General features: G+C 49.6%; 1 protein-coding gene across 1 annotated transcript in view; it reads left to right on the top strand.

Moving 5' to 3' along the window:
* The window catches only part of LOC120999406 (solute carrier family 22 member 7-like), a 136,015-nt gene extending 127,833 nt beyond the window's left edge, over nt 1-8,182 (top strand). Inside the window, exon 8 of the mRNA XM_040430288.1 lies at nt 8,067-8,182. Within this exon, the coding sequence (XP_040286222.1) occupies nt 8,067-8,182 (116 nt within the window). The remainder of the gene's footprint in view (nt 1-8,066) is intronic.
* The last annotated feature ends 13,365 nt before the right edge of the window (nt 8,183-21,547 follow it).

Here is a 21,547-nt window from a genome sequence, read left to right as displayed (position 1 = left end):
TAGAGTTTATTATAATAAGCTGTCTTGTAATAAGGTGTGCTCTGAAATAAGATGTGGCCTAAATACGGTGTGGACTATAATAAGATGTGGCCTATAATACAGTGTGGCCTACAATAAGGTGTGCCATGTAGAGCGCCCTATAATAAGGTGTGGACTATAATACGGTGTGGACTATAATAAGATGTGGTCTATAATAAGGTGTGGACTATAATAAGGTGTGGACTATAATACGGTGTGGCCTATAATAAGGTGTGCCCTGTAGAGTTTCTTATAATAAGCTGTCTTGTAATAAGGTGTGCTCTGAAATAAGGAGTGGACTAAATACGGTGTGGACTATAATAAGATGTGCCATGTAGAGCGCCCTGTAATAAGATGTGGACTATAATACGGTGTGGATTATAATACAATGTGGCCTATAATAAGATGTGGTCTATAATAAGGTGTGGACTATAATAAGATGTGGTCTATAATAAGGTGTGGACTATAATAAGATGTGGCCTATAATACAATGTGGCCTATAATAAGGTGTGCCATGTAGAGTGCCCTATAATAAGGTGTGGACTATAATACGGTGTGGACTATAATACAATGTGGCCTATAATAAGATGTGGTCTATAATAAGGTGTGGACTGTAATAAGATGTGGCCTATAATACAGTGTGGCCTATAATAAGGTGTGTCATGTAGAGCGCCCTATAATAAGATGTGGACTATAATAAGATGTGGACTATAATACGGTGTGGACTATAACAAGATGTGGCCTATAATAAGATGTGGACTATAATAAGATGTGGACTATAATACGGTGTGGACTATAATAAGATGTGGCCTATAATAATATGTGGTCTATAATAAGGTGTGGACTATAATAAGATGTGGTCTATAATAAGGTGTGGCCTATAATAAGATGTGCTCTATAATAAGGTGTGGACTATAATAAGATGTGGTCTATAATAAGGTGTGGCCTATAATAAGATGTGCTCTATAATAAGGTGTGGCCTATAATAAGATGTGGCCTATAATAAGATGTGGACTATAATACGGTGTGGACTATAATAAGGTGTGGCCTATAATAAGATGTGGTCTATAATAAGGTGTGAACTATAATAAGATGTAATCTATAATAAGGTGTGGACTATAATAAGGTGTGGACTATAATACGGTGTGGCCTATAATAAGGTGTGGACTATAATACAGTGTGGACTATAATAAGATGTGGACTATAATTAGATGTGGACTATAATAAGATGTGGACTATAATACGGTGTGGACTATAATACAGTGTGGACTATAATACGGTGTGGACTATAATTAGATGTGGACTATAATAAGATGTGGACTATAATAAGACGTGGACTATAATACAGTGTGGACTATAATACAGTGTGGACTATAATTAGATGTGGACTATAATAAGATGTGGACTATAATACATTGTGGACTATAATACGGTGTGGACTATAATTAGATGTGGACTATAATAAGATGTGGACTATAATACATTGTGGACTATAATACGGTGTGGACTATAATAAGGTGTGGACTATAATAAGGTGTGAATCGTCAATGGCTATTTTTAGGTACACGTCCCTTAAGTTCAAAACTAGAAAACTACTGTCTGATTGGAAGGATAAAACTAAATAATAAACTTTATTGTGTTACTAGCAGAAGGACGCGGCTTCACACGGGGATATTTCATCTATTTCATTTTATGTTTCCGTGTGTCGTAAAAAGATATCCACAGTATCCCCCATAAGAGTGACCTCTACAGCACCCGCCCCTTTAACAGTGACCTGCACAGTGCCCGCCCCTTTAACATTGACCTCCACAGTGTCGCCCCTTTAACAGTGACCTTCACAGTGCGGGCCCCTTAAACAGTGACCGCATCTTTAACAGTAACCTCCACAGTGCCCACCCCTTTAACAGTGCCCACCCCTTTAACAGTGACCTCCACAGTGTCCACCCCTTTAACAGTGACCTCCACCATGCCCGCCCCTTTAACAGTGCCCATCCCTTTAACAGTGACCTCCACAGTGCCTACCTCTTTAACATTGACCACCCATTTAACAGTGACCTTCACAGTGCCTGCCCCTTTAACAGTGATCTCCACAGTGCTTGTCCCTTTAACAGTGACCTCCACAGTGGCCACCCCTTTAACATTGACCTCCACAGTGTCCACCCCTTTAACATTGACCTCCACAATGCCCGCCCCTTTAACAGTGACCTCCACAGTGCCTACCCCTTTAACAGTGACCGCATCTCTTACAGTGACCTCCACAGTGTCCACCCCTTTAATAGTGACCGCCCCTTTAACAGTGACCTCCACAGTGCCCGCCCCTTTTAACAGTGACCTCTGCACTGCCTGCCCCTTTGACAGTGACCTCCACAGTGCCCGCCCCTTTAACATTGACCACCCTTTAACAGTGACCTCCACAGTGCCCACCCCTTTAACAGTGACCGCATCTTTAACAGTGACCTTCACAGTGTCCACCCCTTTAATAGTGACCGCCCCTTTAACAGTGACCTCCACAGTGCCCGCCCCTTTTAACAATGACCTCTGCACTGCCCGCCCTTTTAACAGTGACCGCATCTTTAACAGTGACCTTCACAGTGTCCACCCCTTTAATAGTGACCGCCCCTTTAACAGTGACCTCCACAGTGTCCACCCCTTTAATAGTGACCGCCCTTTTAACAGTGACCTCTACACTGCCCGCCCCTTTAACAGTGACCTCTGCACTGCCCGCCCCTTTAACAGTGACCTCTGCATTGCCCGCCCCTTTAACAGAGACCTCCACAGTGCCTGCCCCTTTAACATTGACCACCCCTTTAACAGTGACCTCTGCATTGCCCGCCCCTTTAACAGTGACCTCCACAGCGCCCGTCCGTTTAATAGTGGCCCCTGCCCCCCATGCATGTAGCAGTGTAGTTTTGCCGTCTTACGTCATATGACTGAATATTTCAGGACAAGCGAACTGCTAAAACCTGTGATCAGTTGTTATGGCAACCTGGAGTAGGACCTGCGAGCTTCTATTGGCTGATAAGGGACATGTGACCGTGTGTACGGCAGTTTGACTTCTATTGGCTGATAAGGGACATGTGACCGTGTGTATGGCAGTTTGGCTTCTATTGGCTGATAAGAGACATGTGACCGTGTGTACGGCAGTTTGGCTTCTATTGGCTAATAAGAGACATGTGACCGTGTGTATGGCAGTTTGGCTTCTATTGGCTGATAAGGGACATGTGACCGTGTGTACGGCAGTTTGGCTTCTATTGGCTGATAAGGGACATGTGACCGTGTGTATGGCAGTTTGGCTTCTATTGGCTGATAAGGGACATGTGACCGTGTGTACGGCAGTTTGGCTTCTATTGGCTGATAAGGGACATGTGACCGTGTGTACGGCAGTTTGGCTTCTATTGGCTGATAAGGGACATGTGACCGTGTGTACGGCAGTTTGGCTTCTATTGGCTGATAAGGGACATGTGACCGTGTGTATGGCAGTTTGACTTCTATTGGCTGATAAGGGACATGTGACCGTGTGCATGGCAGTTTGGCTTCTATTGGCTGATAAGGGACATGTGACTGTGTGTGTGGCAGTTTGGCTTCTATTGGCTGATAAGGGACATGTGACCGTGTGTACGGCAGTTTGGCTTGTATTGGCTGATAAGGGACATGTGACCGTGTGTACGGCAGTTTGGCTTCTATTGGCTGATAAGGGACATGTGACCGTGTGTACGGCAGTTTGGCTTCTATTGGCTGATAAGGGACATGTGACCGTGTGTACGGCAGTTTGGCTTCTATTGGCTGATAAGAGACATGTGACTGTGTGTGTGGCAGTTTGGCTTCTATTGGCTGATAAGAGACATGTGACTGTGTGTGTGGCAGTTTGGCTTCTATTGGCTGATAAGGGACATGTGACCGTGTGTACGGCAGTTTGGCTTCTATTGGCTGATAAGGGACATGTGACTGTGTGCATGGCAGTTTGGCTTCTATTGGCTGATAAGGGACATGTGACCGTGTGTACGGCAGTTTGGCTTGTATTGGCTGATAAGGGACATGTGACCGTGTGTATGGCAGTTTGGCTTCTATTGGCTGATAAGGGACATGTGACCGTGTGTATGGCAGTTTGGCTTCTATTGGCTGATAAGGGACATGTGACCGTGTGTATGGCAGTTTGGCTTCTATTGGCTGATAAGGGACATGTGACCGTGTGTATGGCAGTTTGGCTTCTATTGGCTGATAAGGGACATGTGACCGTGTGTATGGCAGTTTGGCTTCTATTGGCTGATAAGGGACATGTGACCGTGTGTATGGCAGTTTGGCTTCTATTGGCTGATAAGGGACATGTGACCGTGTGTACGGCAGTTTGGCTTCTATTGGCTGATAAGGGACATGTGACCGTGTGTACGGCAGTTTGGCTTCTATTGGCTGATAAGGGACATGTGACCGTGTGTACGGCAGTTTGGCTTCTATTGGCTGATAAGGGACATGTGACCGTGTGTACGGCAGTTTGGCTTCTATTGGCTGATAAGGGACATGTGACCGTGTGTACGGCAGTTTGGCTTCTATTGGCTGATAAGGGACATGTGACCGTGTGTACGGCAGTTTGGCTTCTATTGGCTGATAAGGGACATGTGACCGTGTGTACGGCAGTTTGGCTTCTATTGGCTGATAAGGGACATGTGACCGTGTGTATGGCAGTTTGGCTTCTATTGGCTGATAAGGGACATGTGACCGTGTGTATGGCAGTTTGGCTTCTATTGGCTGATAAGGGACATGTGACCGTGTGTATGGCAGTTTGGCTTCTATTGGCTGATAAGGGACATGTGACCGTGTGTACGGCAGTTTGGCTTCTATTGGCTGATAAGGGACATGTGACCGTGTGTACGGCAGTTTGGCTTCTATTGGCTGATAAGGGACATGTGACCGTGTGTACGGCAGTTTGGCTTCTATTGGCTGATAAGGGACATGTGACCGTGTGTACGGCAGTTTGGCTTCTATTGGCTGATAAGGGACATGTGACCGTGTGTACGGCAGTTTGGCTTCTATTGGCTGATAAGGGACATGTGACCGTGTGTACGGCAGTTTGGCTTCTATTGGCTGATAAGGGACATGTGACCGTGTGTACGGCAGTTTGGCTTCTATTGGCTGATAAGGGACATGTGACTGTGTGCATGGCAGTTTGGCTTCTATTGGCTGATGTGGGTCATTTTTTGGGAATATCTCAGGAACGGTACGTCCTAGAGAGCTGAGACCCGGTCTAAAACCTACCCGGACGCCTGATGTACCGATAGGCAGCTTCCTGGTCCTCGGCTGTCGGCTGTGCGACATCACGCTGTGCGAGCCAGTTCAGAGCACAGCCGACAGCAGGAGGAAGAGGATCGCGGGCGGCGAGGAGCAGAGAGGTGTTTTTTTATTTTATAAAAAATAAGGCTGCTGGGGGCTAATGGGGCATAATGGCTGATAATGGGGGCTAATGGGGCATAATGGCTGATAATGGGGGCTAATGGGGCTAATGGGGCATAATGGCTGATAATGAGGGCTAATGGGGCATAATGGCTGATAATGGGGGCTAATGGGGCATAATGGCTGATAATGGGGGCTAATGGGGCATAATGGCTGATAATGGGGGCTAATGGGGCATAATGGCTGATAATGGGGGCTAATGGGGCTAATGGGGCATAATGGCTGATAATGAGGGCTAATGGGGCATAATGGCTGATAATGGGGGCTAATGGGGCTAATGGGGCATAATGGCTGATAATGGGGGCTAATGGGGCATAATGGCTGATAATGGGGGCTAATGGGGCATAATGGCTGATAATGGGGGCTAATAGGGCTAATGGGGCATAATGGCTGATAATGAGGGCTAATGGGGCATAATGGCTGATAATGGGGGCTAATGGGGCTAATGGGGCATAATGGCTGATAATGGGGGCTAATGGGGCATAATGGCTGATAATGGGGGCTAATGGGGCTAATGGCTGATAATGGCTGATAATGGGGGCTAATGGGGCATAATGGCTGATAATGGGGGCTAATGGGGCATAATGGCTGATAATGGGGGCTAATGGCATAAAGGCTATATATATATATATACATACACGCGCGCGGTGTGTGTTTGTGCTTTAGGGTGCACACCTTAATGCAATAGGCTGCGCACGCCTATGGATGGACCTGTGTGCCAAATTTGGTGAAGATCGGTCCAGTCGTTTGGTCGCGCATAAAGAACGTCCAGACAGACAGACGTCCAGACAGACAGACACTCATTTTTATCTATATAAGAGATAAGTATAAAAAACGGAGTCACAGACCGATATGCAAATCTCAGCGTGTCAGGCTCGGGTGTATCCCCAGATACTCCAGTAAGGTTTGTGCTTCCTATCCCTAAATGTATCAGTAGAGTACAGGAACAGTATTCTCTCTACAACCTAAAAAGCTTCCGTAACACCGTCCATGAATACGCCCCGAGTGGCATTACCACACCTACGCCCTTGTTCTATCTGGATATACAATCTCCATGGCATTTTGTACATTTATTTCAGCTCCCATATATTGTGCATTTCCTGTTATGTATCTGTTTATGTTCAAATGTAATGTGCCTGGTTCACCAGCGGGTGGCAGCGAATATGGCAGAGCAGTATGTAGAATAGAATGGAACCTTCCATTCTAAACCCCCTGCTGTGGAGGAGTGGGCGAGTCCCATGTCCTGCAGGAAGAGTGGGGACCAGCTAGTTCTAGCTCAGCTAAGGTAGCAGGCCTGCAGTCCTGCGCCCTACGGGACGTGTGCTGCCCACACCAGCCAGAATACCTCCAGTTCTGCTGGAGCAGAGTGACCACCTCTAGAAGTCTCATTAGCCAGGAAGAAGTTGCTCTGTGCCTTGCCATAGAGTCAGACAGAAAGATTGAAGTTACAGCAGAAAGCAAAAGCCATTTTCAAGCTAAAACTTGTTGGAAACCAAGACCAAGTCTGTAAACGGAGGAAACGTTTCTGCAAAGTAAAGCTGCATGTGAACTATATACAAAGTCTGGAGTCTCTTTCCTCATCCTCTCCACCACCTATTCACCCTATTTGCTTTGCTTTGTCCGGCGATGTCTGGGATCCAAGGATATCCAGGTAGGAGCACCGTGACACGTGCATACAACACCTTCAGGGAGATTGTAGGTCACTCTACACCAGTCTGGCAATCCTACACCTGGGTACCAACACCACTATACTTAAGGGGACTCTGTTCCCTGTTGCTATAATGCAACTGGCGTCACAAAAAATTACATTTACCATATACTAAAAGGACCCTAGTCGCGCATCCGGACGTTGCAAGTGGCGTCACAAACAGGATCACTTGTGTGCCCCTATACGGCAAGGACTATACAGGATCTACTTTAGTGCCTGTAGAGCCCCCTACAAGAGACTCTATTGCATTTACCTTCTGTTGGAGAGTGTGAATCTGCAGCGATTGCAGCACAGTGGCAAAATAGGGGTTAATCGGCCATCTTGGATTTGGACCTTGTGTAGTGAAAGGAAGGCATCCATCCAGCAGAGGGGAGGAACCAAAGAGCCCGCCTTCACAGAGGAACCATTCTACAGCAGAAGGAACTAAAGTGCTTAGTACAAGTTCCCAGGAGGACAAGGAGGAAGTGAAGCGGCGGCCATCTTGGAAAAGTGCAAATGCAGTTTTTCTTCCCCAGAGATCTGAGTGAGATACTGCTGGGGAAAATAACCTTTTTAAAGACTGGGACTATTATCTGTCTGCCAGAGCATTATATTCTCCAAAATAGAGCAGTTGCAGTGACTCTTAAAGGAGCCACACACCAATTATGTCGCCGTTGCCCATAGCAACGTGCACTCAAATTGCATCTTAGCCTACATTGACCCCTCTAATCTGGTACAGGATATCAAAAGCCATGTCTGACAGCCAAGACAGCGCCCACTTGGACTGCAGTGATTCACCAGCAGCAGCCTCTTACTATGCCATACTACTTTGGAGCACTCTGGATCCCACGTTATACAGGAGAACCTCATTCACTCAGGGAATTCCGTGATAAAATGTTATATCCAGTATCTCCAGATCAGAAAGTGGAAATCCTGATTGGCCAGTTACAGGGAGTTGCACTCCGAGAAGTTAAGTCCTGGCCCCAACTAGAGCGAAAAACAGATCCTAGACCGACTCAGTACTACCTTTGACACTAGGACCACCTCCGAACTTAAGATGCGTTTCTTTGGGAAACAACAGCAGTCCAAGGAGACTTTAAGATACTTTGCCCTGTCCCTGCAAGAAGCCCTGAGGGCAGGTATCCACATAGATCCCCATGAAGCTGAGGGACAAGATCAGACCCTCAGAGGGCAGTTTATCGAAGGTGTCCTTGAGGAAGCCCTCAAACATCAGCTGAAGATGCTGTCAGCTCAGTATCCGGAGGTTCCATTCCTAGATTTTAAGGAGCTTGCTATTGGCATCCTATTTCACCTTTCTGTCTGTTTCACACTCAGAAGAAGAAAGTCCAATCTCAAGTGGGGATGTTTGGAGTTATAATCAAACGGCATACAGTACATCGGCAAAGCGAAGCACGAATTCAGGAAAAGGATTGGTGAACACCTCTCTGACATCAGGAATGAGGCAGAAACACCAATGTCAATGAATCCCATGTTTCAAGGCATTGAACATGTCACGCGACCTATACGGGGGAGTGATGTGGATACCCTACTGTTGCACAGAGAAGCCCAGTGGAGTTTCAGGATGTAAACTATGAAACTACAGGGTTTAAACTACGCTATTTCTTATGCTTGCTTTATTTGATATGTCTAGTTGAGAGGTCCATTAATTATGATCGCTCTTTAGGCGACTGAGAATTTCTGAATACATTATATCAGGATAGGAGTATTCATTACTCAGTGCCCCCAATAGAGATATCGGGATTATTACCTGGAAATATCTTTGGAATTACTTCCTGTGTAATATCAAAAGCAATATGACATCGGTCGCACACCAGATCATGGGTGCATCCTTACCCCTACATTTGCAAGCAATAACTGTCTATATACCCTGTATATATTAAGTAGGGCATCTAAGTACCATGCTGGACCATCTTGCCTGGTTATAATAAACTATGATATAGACCACCCTTTCTTATTTTGCTCTTTCACCTATTTTTCCCCTTATGGAGGGTGTCATCTTATCTCTTTACCTTATGGCAGTAATGTCACGGATGTAGTAGGGGAGAAACCAAAAGACAACAAGAAGGAAGAGGAAAGACACTAGGCCTCACCGCTAGGGAAGGAAAAGGGTCACCACCTATAAAACCCTGTTCCTGGCCCAAACTCCTACCCGTAGGGGCACCTCTCGATGGTAGAGATGCCCATACACAGGAACCTGGAAAACCCTGGTAACCCTCGGATGCCCTAAAGGTAATGACAGGGCAGAGACAACACTTTCCTTCCCTGGTGAAGGAACCAGGGTCTCGCTGAGGCCTAGTAAACAACCGGGGGGAGGAGGGGGATACAAAACACAACAAGCAGAACACTTACCTTCTGAGGATGATGGATGAACATGACTTCAACAAGAACCACACTCCAGCTCTTCCAAAACCAAATGAAGCTATCCAGAGCAAGAAGTGATGGGTAACGTAAGACTAAATAGGGATAGGTAAGGGTCACATGATTCACACCTGAACAGGAGGTGTGGACATACCAGCAACACACAGACAAAGTGAAACCAAAAGAGGCTGTCAGATCACTCATGTGCAGTCAGTCTTTCAGACCTTCTAACACCTGTCACAATTGTGACAGTACCCCCCCCCCTTCTACTGGTGACATCCGTGCACCCAGGACCGACCTTATCAGCATGAGCTCTGTGGAATGCTGTCACCAGATAACTAGCATTAACATCGGTCACTGGAACCCACATCCTCTCCTCTGTTCCGTAACCCTCTCCAATAAACAAGATACTGGAGGGATCTCCGGAGAACTCGGGAGTCCACAATCCTACTGATCTGAAATTCTAAATTGCCGTCCACCATGACAGGAGCGGGAGGTAAGGAGTAGTGATGAGCGGCAGGTGCCATATTCGATTTCGACGAAATTCGCGAATATTCGATAGAATATTCGTTTTATATTCGTCGAAATCGAATATTCGTCATTATTCTTGTTATCGCGATTAATATGCGATTTAAATAATCGCGTATTGCGATTTTAACTTAAAGGCTACTCTCCTATTGAAATAGCAATGCGATTAATTCAAGTTATAATAATCGAATTTCGATTTTAACTTAGCACAGCTATATTCCATATTCGTTAATTCTAGCCTAATATGGAATATAGCAGTGCTAAGTTAAAATCGAAATTCGATTATTATAACTTGAATTAATCGCATTGCTATTTCAACTTGGACCTGGTTTACTATGGTTGGCTTGGTAGAATTAGCGAATATGACGAATGTATTCGTCATATTCCACAAAACGAAGATAACGAAGTATTCTGCATCTTCGTTTTAGCTCCATATTCGTCAACTTCGCTAATTCTAGCAATTATATAGGAAAGTTTACTATAGAGACAGCTGTGTTTAATTCGCTATGCGATTATATTACTTAGCTTTTTTTTTATAAATAGAATAATTATAATAATTATTATCAGGTATTATAATTATTCTATTATTTTAAAAAAAAAGCAGTCATATAATCGCATAGCGAATTAAACTTAGCTGTCTCTATAGTAAACTTTCCTATATGATTGCTAGAATTAGCGAAGTTGACGAATATGGAGCTAAAACGAAGATGGAGAATACTTCGTTATCTTCGTTTTGTGGAATATAACGAATATATTCGTCATATTCGCTAATTCTACCAAGCCAACCATAGTAAACCAGGTCCAAGTTGAAATCGCAATGCGATTAATATAACTCGAAGTAATCGCATGGCGATTTCAACATCCGTCTCCCGTTGATTTTCAGTCCCCTATTAATATACCATCAGATCTGAGTTTTCTCCAATCCGATGGTATATTTTACCTTGAAGCGTCCCCATCACCATGGGAACGGCTCTATGTTAGAATATACCATCGGATTTGAGTTACATTGTGAAACTCAGATCCGACAGTATAATTTAACACAGAGGCGTTCCCATGGTGATGGGGACGCTTCAAGTTAGAATATACTGGGAACTGTGTACATGACTGCCCCCTGCTGCCTGGCAGCAGGGGGCAGACCCCCCTCTCCCCCCCCCTGTATTTAACTCATTGGTGGCCAGTGCGGCCCCCCCTTCCCTCCCTCCCCAGTATTAAATGTGACCAGTGCGGCCCCCCTCCCTCTATATTTATTGGTGGCCAGTGTGGCCCCCCCTCCCTCCCCTGTATTAAATGTGACCAGTGCAGCCCCCCTCCCTCTATATTCATTGGTGGCCAGTGCGGCCCCCCCTCCCTCCCCAGTATTAATTGTGACCAGTGCAGCCCCCCTCCCTCTATATTCATTGGTGGCCATTGCGGATTCCCAGTATTAAATTAGACCAGTGCGGCCTCCCCTCTCCCCCCTAATTAAAATCATCCCCCCCCCATCATTGGTGGCAGCGGAGAGTTCCGATCGGAGTCCCAGTTTAATCGCTGGGGCTCCGATCGGTTACCATGGCAGCCAAGACGCTATTGCAGTCTTGGCTGCCATGGTTACTTAGCAATAAATAGAAGCATTATACTTACCTGCGAGCTGCGATGTCTGTGACCGGCCGGGCGCTCCTCCTACTGGTAAGTGACAGGTCTGTTCTATAGGCAATGCGCCGCACAGACCTTTCACTTACCAGTAGGAGGAGCTCCCGGCCGGTCACAGACATTGCAGCTCGCAGGTAAGTATAATGCTTCTATTTATTGCTAAGTAACCATGGCAGCCAAGACTGCAATAGCGTCTTGGCTGCCATGGTAACCGATCGGAGCCCCAGCGATTAAACTGGGACTCCGATCGGAACTCTCCGCTGCCACCAATGATGGGCGGGGATGATTTTAATTAGGGGGGCGGAAGAGGGGAGGCCGCACTGGTCTAATTTAATACTGGGAATCCGCAATGGCCACCAATGAATATAGAGGGAGGGGGGCTGCACTGGTCACATTTAATACTGGAGAGGGAGGGGGGGGCCGCACTGGTCACAAATGAATATAGAGGGAGGGGGGCCGCACTGGTCACATTTAATACAGGGGACGGAGGGAGGAAGGGGGGCCACACTGGCCACCAATAAATATAGAGGGAGGGGGGTCGCACTGGTCACATTTAATACTGGGGAGGGAGGGCCGCACTGGCCACCAATGAGCTAAATACAGGGGGGGGAGGGGGGGTCTGCCCCCTGCTGCCTGGCAGCACCTGCCAGGCAGCAGGGGGCAGTCATGTACACAGTTCTCAGTATATTCTAACTTGAAGCGTCCCCATCACCATGGGAACGCCTCTGTGTTAGAATATACTGTCGGATCTGAGTTTCACGATGTAACTCAAATCCGATGGTATATTCTAACAGAGGCGTTCCCATGGTGATGGGGACGCTTCAAGTTAAAATATACCATCGGATTGGAGAAAACTCTGATCTGATGGTATATTAATAGGGGACTGAAAGTCAATGGGAGACGGATGTTGAAATCGCCATGCGATTACTTCGAGTTATATTAATCGCATTGCGATTTCAACTTGGACCTGGTTTACTAGGGTTAGCTTTGTAGAATTAGCGAATATGACGAATATATTCGTTATATTCCACAAAACGAAGATAACTAAGTATTCTGCATCTTCGTTTTAGCTACCTATTCGTCAACTTCGCTAATTCTAGCAATCAAATAGGAAAGTTTACTATAGAGACAGCTAAGTTTAATTCGCTATGCGATTATATGACTGCTTTTTTTTTTAAATAATAGAATAATTATAATACCTGATAATTATTATAATTATTCTATTTATAAAAAAAAGCTAAGTAATATAATCGCATAGCGAATTAAACTTAGCTGTCTCTATAGTAAACTTTCCTATATAATTGCTAGAATTAGCGAAGTTGACGAATAGGTAGCTAAAACGAAGATGCAGAATACATTTGTTATCTTCGTTTTGTGGAATCTGACGAATACATTCGTCATATTCGCTAATTCTACCAAGCCAACCATAGTAAACCAGATCCAAGTTGAAATTGCAATTCGATTAATTCAAGTTATAATAATTGAATTTCGATTTTAACTTAGCACTGCTATATTCCATATTAGGCTAGAATTAACGAATATGGAATATAGCAGTTGTAGGGGTTTAGCTCTTCTCCGGGGGTGATTCACACAAATATCGTCGCCAGACACCAAGTTTCTGGTCCAAACATCACTTTATTTGGCTCCTCAGCAATCCAAACATAAATGGTACAAAATAAACACCTGCCCGGCTGGGCTCTAACTAAACATATAATAACCTGACTCACCTAAGGCCCTGTTCACACCCTGTGAACACATGCGGCTTTGTCAGCCAATGTCCCCCAGCCTCCTGGCTGTACAGAGCACAGTACGCCCACTGTCTCCAGTTCAGTATTTCTTGTGGGGGATTGGGGCTCAGTAGTCCGCCTGACTATGGCCCTGCGACCCTCCCAGGCGTCGCTGCGTCCCCCAACTCCAGGCTATCTCCCAGCCTTGTGGTCCCTCAGCCTTGCCCAGCTGAGACCACACAGACAGAGCCTCCAGGCCTCTGTCCACAGGTAACACACTACCCCCTCTCTGACACTCTGGGAGGTGCCTTATGCCAGGCTGATTACCTCCAGCTTCTCTCACCTGTGGTGGAACAGGGGTGTGGACCACACTATCCACCCCTTCCTTGCCTCTAACCTGAGTGAGACCTGTCACTGTCTCACATATCCCCCCCCTTTGTTCAAGCCCGTGAGGGTGAACACCTGCATAACCACGGGAGGCTGGTGAGAGGGTATCGACCTGGCCTGGACGTGGGGAACAGCCACCCACCCTGCTCTTTGGCTGCTCCCAATAAGAACCGGCCCAGATTGGCTTTACAGCCACACTAAGTAACCCAGTGTCAGCGAGCACTAGCTGCCGCTGACACAGAAAATTACCGGTTCTTATTTCACCGAGTCCAGGAACCTCGGTGACACGTACCTTCCCTTTGTTCTGCCAGACCCACGCCAGCAGAGCTTGGTTTATCACCAAAACCAACCTCTTGCCTAACCGAAACTGCCTAAAGGCCTCATGTGCCCATCTCATGACCAGATACTCTTTTCCTATTCTTTCCCGAGTGATAATGATGCGCTGTCGTATATTTTGATCCTTCTCTCTTTTTATATCCTCTGGCTCCTGTACATGCGCCTCACGTCCTTTCTTGGACTGCTGCAGCTCTTGCCTGAACTGTTCCCAGTCATAGTCATATCCCGACACTTTCTCCTTTGCTTTGCAGGCCTCCTTCAGCAGAGCATGCTTGCCCCTACTCGCTTCTTTTACGTGCATCTGGGTCACTTCTTCCTTCTTTCCAGCAGTAGTTACGCCAGCTACTATGGCAGTTTTAGAGACCTCTGCTTCTTTAGCGGCTTTTTCCACTTCGGCTGCGGCTCCCTTTGGCTTAACTTTGGTCTCTGTAGAACCTGGGGACTTCATGTCAACCAACATATCGGCCTTAACTTTTTCACTCTTTGTCTTCTTGAAGTCTCCAGTCTCTTTGACCGCCTTCTCATCCTTCTCGGACATGGCACCATACACTTGCCCTGTTAACCCCTCCCCCTCTTTCTCATTGAGGCAGGAGGCACCAGGGTCTTCAGCTGACTCCTCGTCTTCTGTCATTTTCTCTAGAGGCTCACCCAGGACCCTGTTCTCATTTTGTGGAGGAGTCAGGAGATACAGCCCATCGTAATAGCCCGGATCCGAAAACTGATCGTTCACCTCCTCGTACTTCTTCCCCAGCAGGCTGCTGGCTATTTGGAAGGCCTTGTATGCAGAGGGGACGTCTTCCAGGCCTAGGCTACACGCTACCACGGGTCTGTGGTCTTCGGCATCCACATCAGCCCCATCATCTGGTTTAGCAGAAGCATCTTCCATCTTCTCTGCCACAGCCAGCACCACAGTGCCACCCTCTCCAGTCCCATTTTTAACAGGCTCTGGCTTCTTGACATCTTCCAGAGAACTCTCCTCTTCAGGTTTCTCACCTTCCACCTGCTGTTTGAGAGCACACTTAGATTTCTCCAACTCATCTTTTAAGCTCATGAGATTTTCAGTCTCTGCTCTGAGTTGCTTGTTCAGCCTCTCCAATTCAGAACGCTCCTCAAGCGCTTCTTCCAGGGCTTTAGCCAAGGAGAGGGCCTTGGTCTCCTTTTCCCAAGCAACAGTCTCTGTTTGGTCACGTTTTTCACCATATCGAGCCGAGATGTATTTCTCTTCAGCTAGGAGCCAGTCACACTTCTCCTGTTTCTTCGCTGGATTAGACATAACTTGCTTCTGGTGGTCCAGGTCCACCATCAGATCATCCAATCCTCGCTGAAGTTTGTTCTTGGTTTTCTCCCCCTTTTTGTATGTCACACCCTGTTTCTCCAGGCGCTGAACCACCAACTCCATGTTTTTCAGCAGTTTCTTTTCAGCTTTTTGCACAAGCTTGTGGGAAGTGCCCCGCTTTTTGGCCTCCGGTTCCAGCTGCTCCTTGCTCGGCTCTGCTGCAGCAGATGTAGGAGTATCACCATTTTCTTTCTGGCTCTCCTTCTTTGCCCTTTCTGAAGCCTTCTTCAGTTGCTCTGTGAAGACAGCTAGTCCCATCTCCAACGTTTCTAGGGAGCGTGAGGAGAGAGAGAGAGATCATCCTCCTGTTTGCAGCTGTACTGTCGTGTCAGGTCACCTACAACTGTCTGGATATGGGCTTCAGACCCTAGGCTGATGTCACCCGACTTAATTCTCATCTCGTCATATATAACTGTCTGGTCGCTACTAGTAACCACCTTTGTTTCACAGGACCTTGACATGGTAGCTTCACTCTCTGGGTTGCTATCGGTCACAGCACATACGTCACCTATACCGCTCGTGTCATTATTAGTCCTGACCTCTAGGGGCACCGATGAGCTAATCCCCACCTGGGACACTTCCTTAGTAACCAATCAACATTGTGGGGACTGCATTTCCACCTCTGGTACGTGTGGTACACCCTCTAACCCTATCATATTCTCCTGCACCTTCAAACACTGAGCTGGAGCTGGGCTTTGCTCCACACTACTTATATGCATGTCTTCAAACCTTTCGATTACGTCATATCGCGCTTCATGAAACATAGCAGATGCAGAAAATAAAGCTTCATCATCATTTACATTTTTACCACCAGGGGGCGCTTCTCCCCTGACCACAACCTGCAACGGAAAAGTTATATCACTGTCACCACATATTTCATATGACATCATATTTTCCTTATGCATTTCCGCACTTTTGTTACCATCACTTTGCACTTGACCAGCACCATTGTTTCCAATGGTCAATATTCTTTCCCCATGCAGGTCAAAGTGCAGCTCCCTTAGATCCTCACTTAAAGGGACAGGTACAGGTTCTGCAGGAGTTTCATCACTATCTGCAGAAGTGTCTCCATTACTCCACAGCAACAAACCGATATCACGGCCCAACACTCCCTCATGGATGAGCGTATCTGTAACATCAAGTTCATCAGTCTCTGTTCTCATTGGAGTCTGACGCTCAGTGAAAATCAGCGGATAGTCCTTATCCGCACGACTGTCCAGCACCTTTTATATCTTACCAGTCTCAGGTTTCAATATTGTGCTGCCTCTTACCCGGGCTAGCATGGGATCCCGGATCCTTGTCATCCCAAAACTAGCTTTGGTCATGGGCACCTGAGGTAACACAGAAACCTTCTCCCCTGTAGATTTCTGTGAGGGAGCGATCACATCAGGCTTGTCCGCCTGTCCAGACACAGACTTATTACCTACCGGCCCAGCAGGTATCCCCTGCCCCCGGCTCCCTGTCCAGACACAGACTTATTACCTACCGGCCCAGCAGGTATCCCCTGCCCCCGGCTCACTGTCACTAGACACAGACTTATTACCTACCGGCCCAGCAGGTATCCCCTGCCGCCGGCTCACTGTCCAGACACAGACTTATTACCTACCGGCCCAGCAGGTATCCCCTGCCCCCGGCTCCCTGTCCAGACACAGACTTATTACCTACCGGCCCAGCAGGTATCCCCTGCCCCCGGCTCCCTGTCACTAGACACAGACTTATTACCTACCGGCCCAGCAGGTATCCCCTGCCGCCGGCTCACTGTCCAGACACAGACTTATTACCTACCGGCCCAGCAGGTATCCCCTGCCGCCGGCTCCCTGTCACCAGACACAGACTTATTACCTACCGGCCCAGCAGGTATCCCCTGCCCCCGGCTCACTGTCCAGACACAGACTTATTACCTACCGGCCCAGCAGGTATCCCCTCCCCCCGGCTCACTGTCCAGACACAGACTTATTACCTACCGGCCCAGCAGGTATCCCCTGCCCCCGGCTCACTGTCACTGGACACAGACTTATTACCCATCGGCCCAGCAGGTATCCCCTGCCGCCGGCTCACTGTCACCAGACACAGACTTATTACCTACCGGCCCAGCATGTATCCCCTGCCCCCGGCTCCCTGTCCAGACACAGACTTATTACCTACCGGCCCAGCAGGTATCCCCTGCCGCCGGCTCACTGTCCAGACACAGACTTATTACCTACCGGCCCAGCAGGTATCCCCTGCCCCCGGCTCACTGTCACTAGGCACAGACTTATCACCTACCGGCCCAGCAGGTATCCCCTGCCCCCGGCTCACTGTCAATAGACACAGACTTATTACCTACCGGCCCAGCAGGTATCCCCTGCCGCCGGCTCACTGTCACTAGACACAGACTTATTACCTACCGGCCCAGCAGGTATCCCCTGCCCCCGGCTCACTGTCCAGACACAGACTTATTACCTACCGGCCCAGCAGGTATCCCCTGCCCCCGGCTCACTGTCACTAGACACAGACTTATCACCTACCGGCCCAGCAGGTATCCCCTGCCGCCGGCTCACTGTCACCAGACACAGACTGATCACCTACCGGCCCAGCAGGTATCCCCTGCCCCCGGCTCACTGTCACTAGACACAGACTTATTACCTACCGGCCCAGCAGGTATCCCCTGCCGCCGGCTCACTGTCACTAGACACAGACTTATCACCTACCGGCCCAGCAGGTATCCCCTGCCGCCGGCTCCCTGTCCAGACACAGACTGATCACCTACCGGCCCAGCAGGTATCCCCTGCCCCCGGCTCCCTGTCCAGACACAGACTTATCACCTACCGGCCCAGCAGGTATCCCTGCCGCCGGCTCACTGTCCAGACACAGACTTATTACCTACCGGCCCAGCAGGTATCCCCTGCCCCCGGCTCCCTGTCCAGACACAGACTTATCACCTACCGGCCCAGCAGGTATCCCCTGCCCCCGGCTCACTGTCACTAGACACAGACTTATCACCTACCGGCCCAGCAGGTATCCCTGCCGCCGGCTCACTGTCCAGACACAGACTTATCACCTACCGGCCCAGCAGGTATCCCCTCCCCCCGGCTCACTGTCCAGACACAGACTTATTACCTACCGGCCCAGCAGGTATCCCCTGCCGCCGGCTCCCTGTCACTGGACACAGACTTATTACCCATCGGCCCAGCAGGTATCCCCTGCCGCCGGCTCACTGTCACCAGACACAGACTTATTACCTACCGGCCCAGCAGGTATCCCCTGCCCCCGGCTCACTGTCCAGACACAGACTTATTACCTACCGGCCCAGCAGGTATCCCCTGCCGCCGGCTCACTGTCACTAGACACAGACTTATCACCTACCGGCCCAGCAGGTATCCCCTGCCGCCGGCTCACTGTCACCAGACACAGACTGATCACCTACCGGCCCAGCAGGTATCCCCTGCCCCCGGCTCCCTGTCCAGACACAGACTTATCACCTACCGGCCCAGCAGGTATCCCCTGCCGCCGGCTCCCTGTCACTAGACACAGACTTATCACCTACCGGCCCAGCAGGTATCCCCTGCCCCCGGCTCACTGTCACTAGACACAGACTTATCACCTACCGGCCCAGCAGGTATCCCTGCCGCCGGCTCACTGTCCAGACACAGACTTATCACCTACCGGCCCAGCAGGTATCCCCTGCCCCCGGCTCCCTGTCCAGACACAGACTTATCACCTACCGGCCCAGCAGGTATCCCCTGCCGCCGGCTCACTGTCACTAGACACAGACTTATCACCTACCGGCCCAGCAGGTATCCCCTGCCCCCGGCTCACTGTCACTAGACACAGACTTATTACCTACAGGCCCAGCAGGTATCCCCTGCCGCCGGCTCACTGTCACCAGACACAGACTTATTACCTACCGGCCCAGCAGGTATCCCCTGCCCCCGGCTCACTGTCACTAGACACAGACTTATTACCTACCGGCCCAGCAGGTATCCCCTGCCCCCGGCTCACTGTCACTAGACACAGACTTATCACCTACCGGCCCAGCAGGTATCCCCTGCCGCCGGCTCACTGTCACCAGACACAGACTTATTATCTACCGGCCCAGCAGGTATCCCCTGCCGCCGGCTCAATGTCACTAGACACAGACTTATCACCTACCGGCCCAGCAGGTATCCCCTGCCGCCGGCTCACTGTCCAGACACAGACTTATTACCTACCGGCCCAGCAGGTATCCCCTGCCGCCGGCTCACTGTCACCAGACACAGACTTATTACCTACCGGCCCAGCAGGTATCCCCTGCCGCCGGCTCACTGTCCAGACACAGACTTATTACCTACCGGCCCAGCAGGTATCCCCTGCCGCCGGCTCCCTGTCACTAGACACAGACTTATCACCTACCGGCCCAGCAGGTATCCCCTGCCCCCGGCTCACTGTCACTAGACACAGACTTATTACCTACCGGCCCAGCAGGTATCCCCTCCCCCTGGCTCACTGTCACCAGACACAGACTTATTACCTACCGGCCCAGCAGGTATCCCCTGCCGCCGGCTCACTGTCACTAGACACAGACTGATCACCTACCGGCCCAGCAGGTATCCCCTGCCCCCGGCTCACTGTCCAGACACAGACTTATTACCTACCGGCCCAGCAGGTATCCCCTGCCCCCGGCTCACTGTCACTAGACACAGACTTATTACCTACCGGCCCAGCAGGTATCCCCTGCCCCCGGCTCACTGTCACCAGACACAGACTTATTACCTACCGGCCCAGCAGGTATCCCCTGCCTCCGGCTCCCTGTCCAGACACAGACTTATTACCTACCGGCCCAGCAGGTATCCCCTGCCCCCGGCTCACTGTCACCAGACACAGACTTATTACCTACCGGCCCAGCAGGTATCCCCTGCCCCCGGCTCACTGTCACCAGACACAGACTTATTACCTACCGGCCCAGCAGGTATCCCCTGCCCCCGGCTCACTGTCACTAGACACAGACTGATCACCTACCGGCCCAGCAGGTATCCCCTGCCGCCGGCTCACTGTCACTAGACACAGACTGATCACCTACCGGCCCAGCAGGTATCCCCTCCCCCCGGCTCACTGTCACTAGACACAGACTTATTATCTACCGGCCCAGCAGGTATCCCCTGCCGCCGGCTCCCTGTCACCAGACACAGACTTATTACCTACCGGCCCAGCAGGTATCCCCTCCCCCCGGCTCACTGTCCAGACACAGACTTATTACCTACCGGCCCAGCAGGTATCCCCTGCCGCCGGCTCACTGTCCAGACACAGACTTATTACCTACCGGCCCAGCAGGTATCCCCTGCCCCCGGCTCACTGTCACCAGACACAGACTTATTACCTACCGGCCCAGCAGGTATCCCCTGCCCCCGGCTCACTGTCACTAGACACAGACTTATCACCTACCGGCCCAGCAGGTATCCCCTGCCGCCGGCTCACTGTCACTAGACACAGACTTATTACCTACCGGCCCAGCAGGTATCCCCTGCCCCCGGCTCACTGTCACTAGACACAGACTGATCACCTACCGGCCCAGCAGGTATCCCCTGCCCCCGGCTCCCTGTCCAGACACAGACTTATTACCTACCGGCCCAGCAGGTATCCCCTGCCGCCGGCTCACTGTCCAGACACAGACTTATTACCTACCGGCCCAGCAGGTATCCCTGCCGCCGGCTCACTGTCCAGACACAGACTTATTACCTACCGGCCCAGCAGGTATCCCCTGCCCCCGGCTCACTGTCCAGACACAGACTTATTACCTACCGGCCCAGCAGGTATCCCCTGCCCCCGGCTCACTGTCACTAGACACAGACTTATCACCTACCGGCCCAGCAGGTATCCCCTGCCCCCGGCTCACTGTCACTAGACACAGACTTATCACCTACCGGCCCAGCAGGTATCCCTGCCGCCGGCTCACTGTCCAGACACAGACTTATCACCTACCGGCCCAGCAGGTATCCCCTGCCCCCGGCTCCCTGTCACTAGACACAGACTTATTACCTACCGGCCCAGCAGGTATCCCCTGCCGCCGGCTCACTGTCCAGACACAGACTTATTACCTACCGGCCCAGCAGGTATCCC

Source organism: Bufo bufo, chromosome 4 (assembly GCF_905171765.1).
Source record: "Bufo bufo chromosome 4, aBufBuf1.1, whole genome shotgun sequence".
In the NCBI taxonomy this organism is placed as follows: domain Eukaryota; kingdom Metazoa; phylum Chordata; class Amphibia; order Anura; family Bufonidae; genus Bufo; species Bufo bufo.
This window is presented reverse-complemented; position numbering and strand designations above follow the sequence as displayed.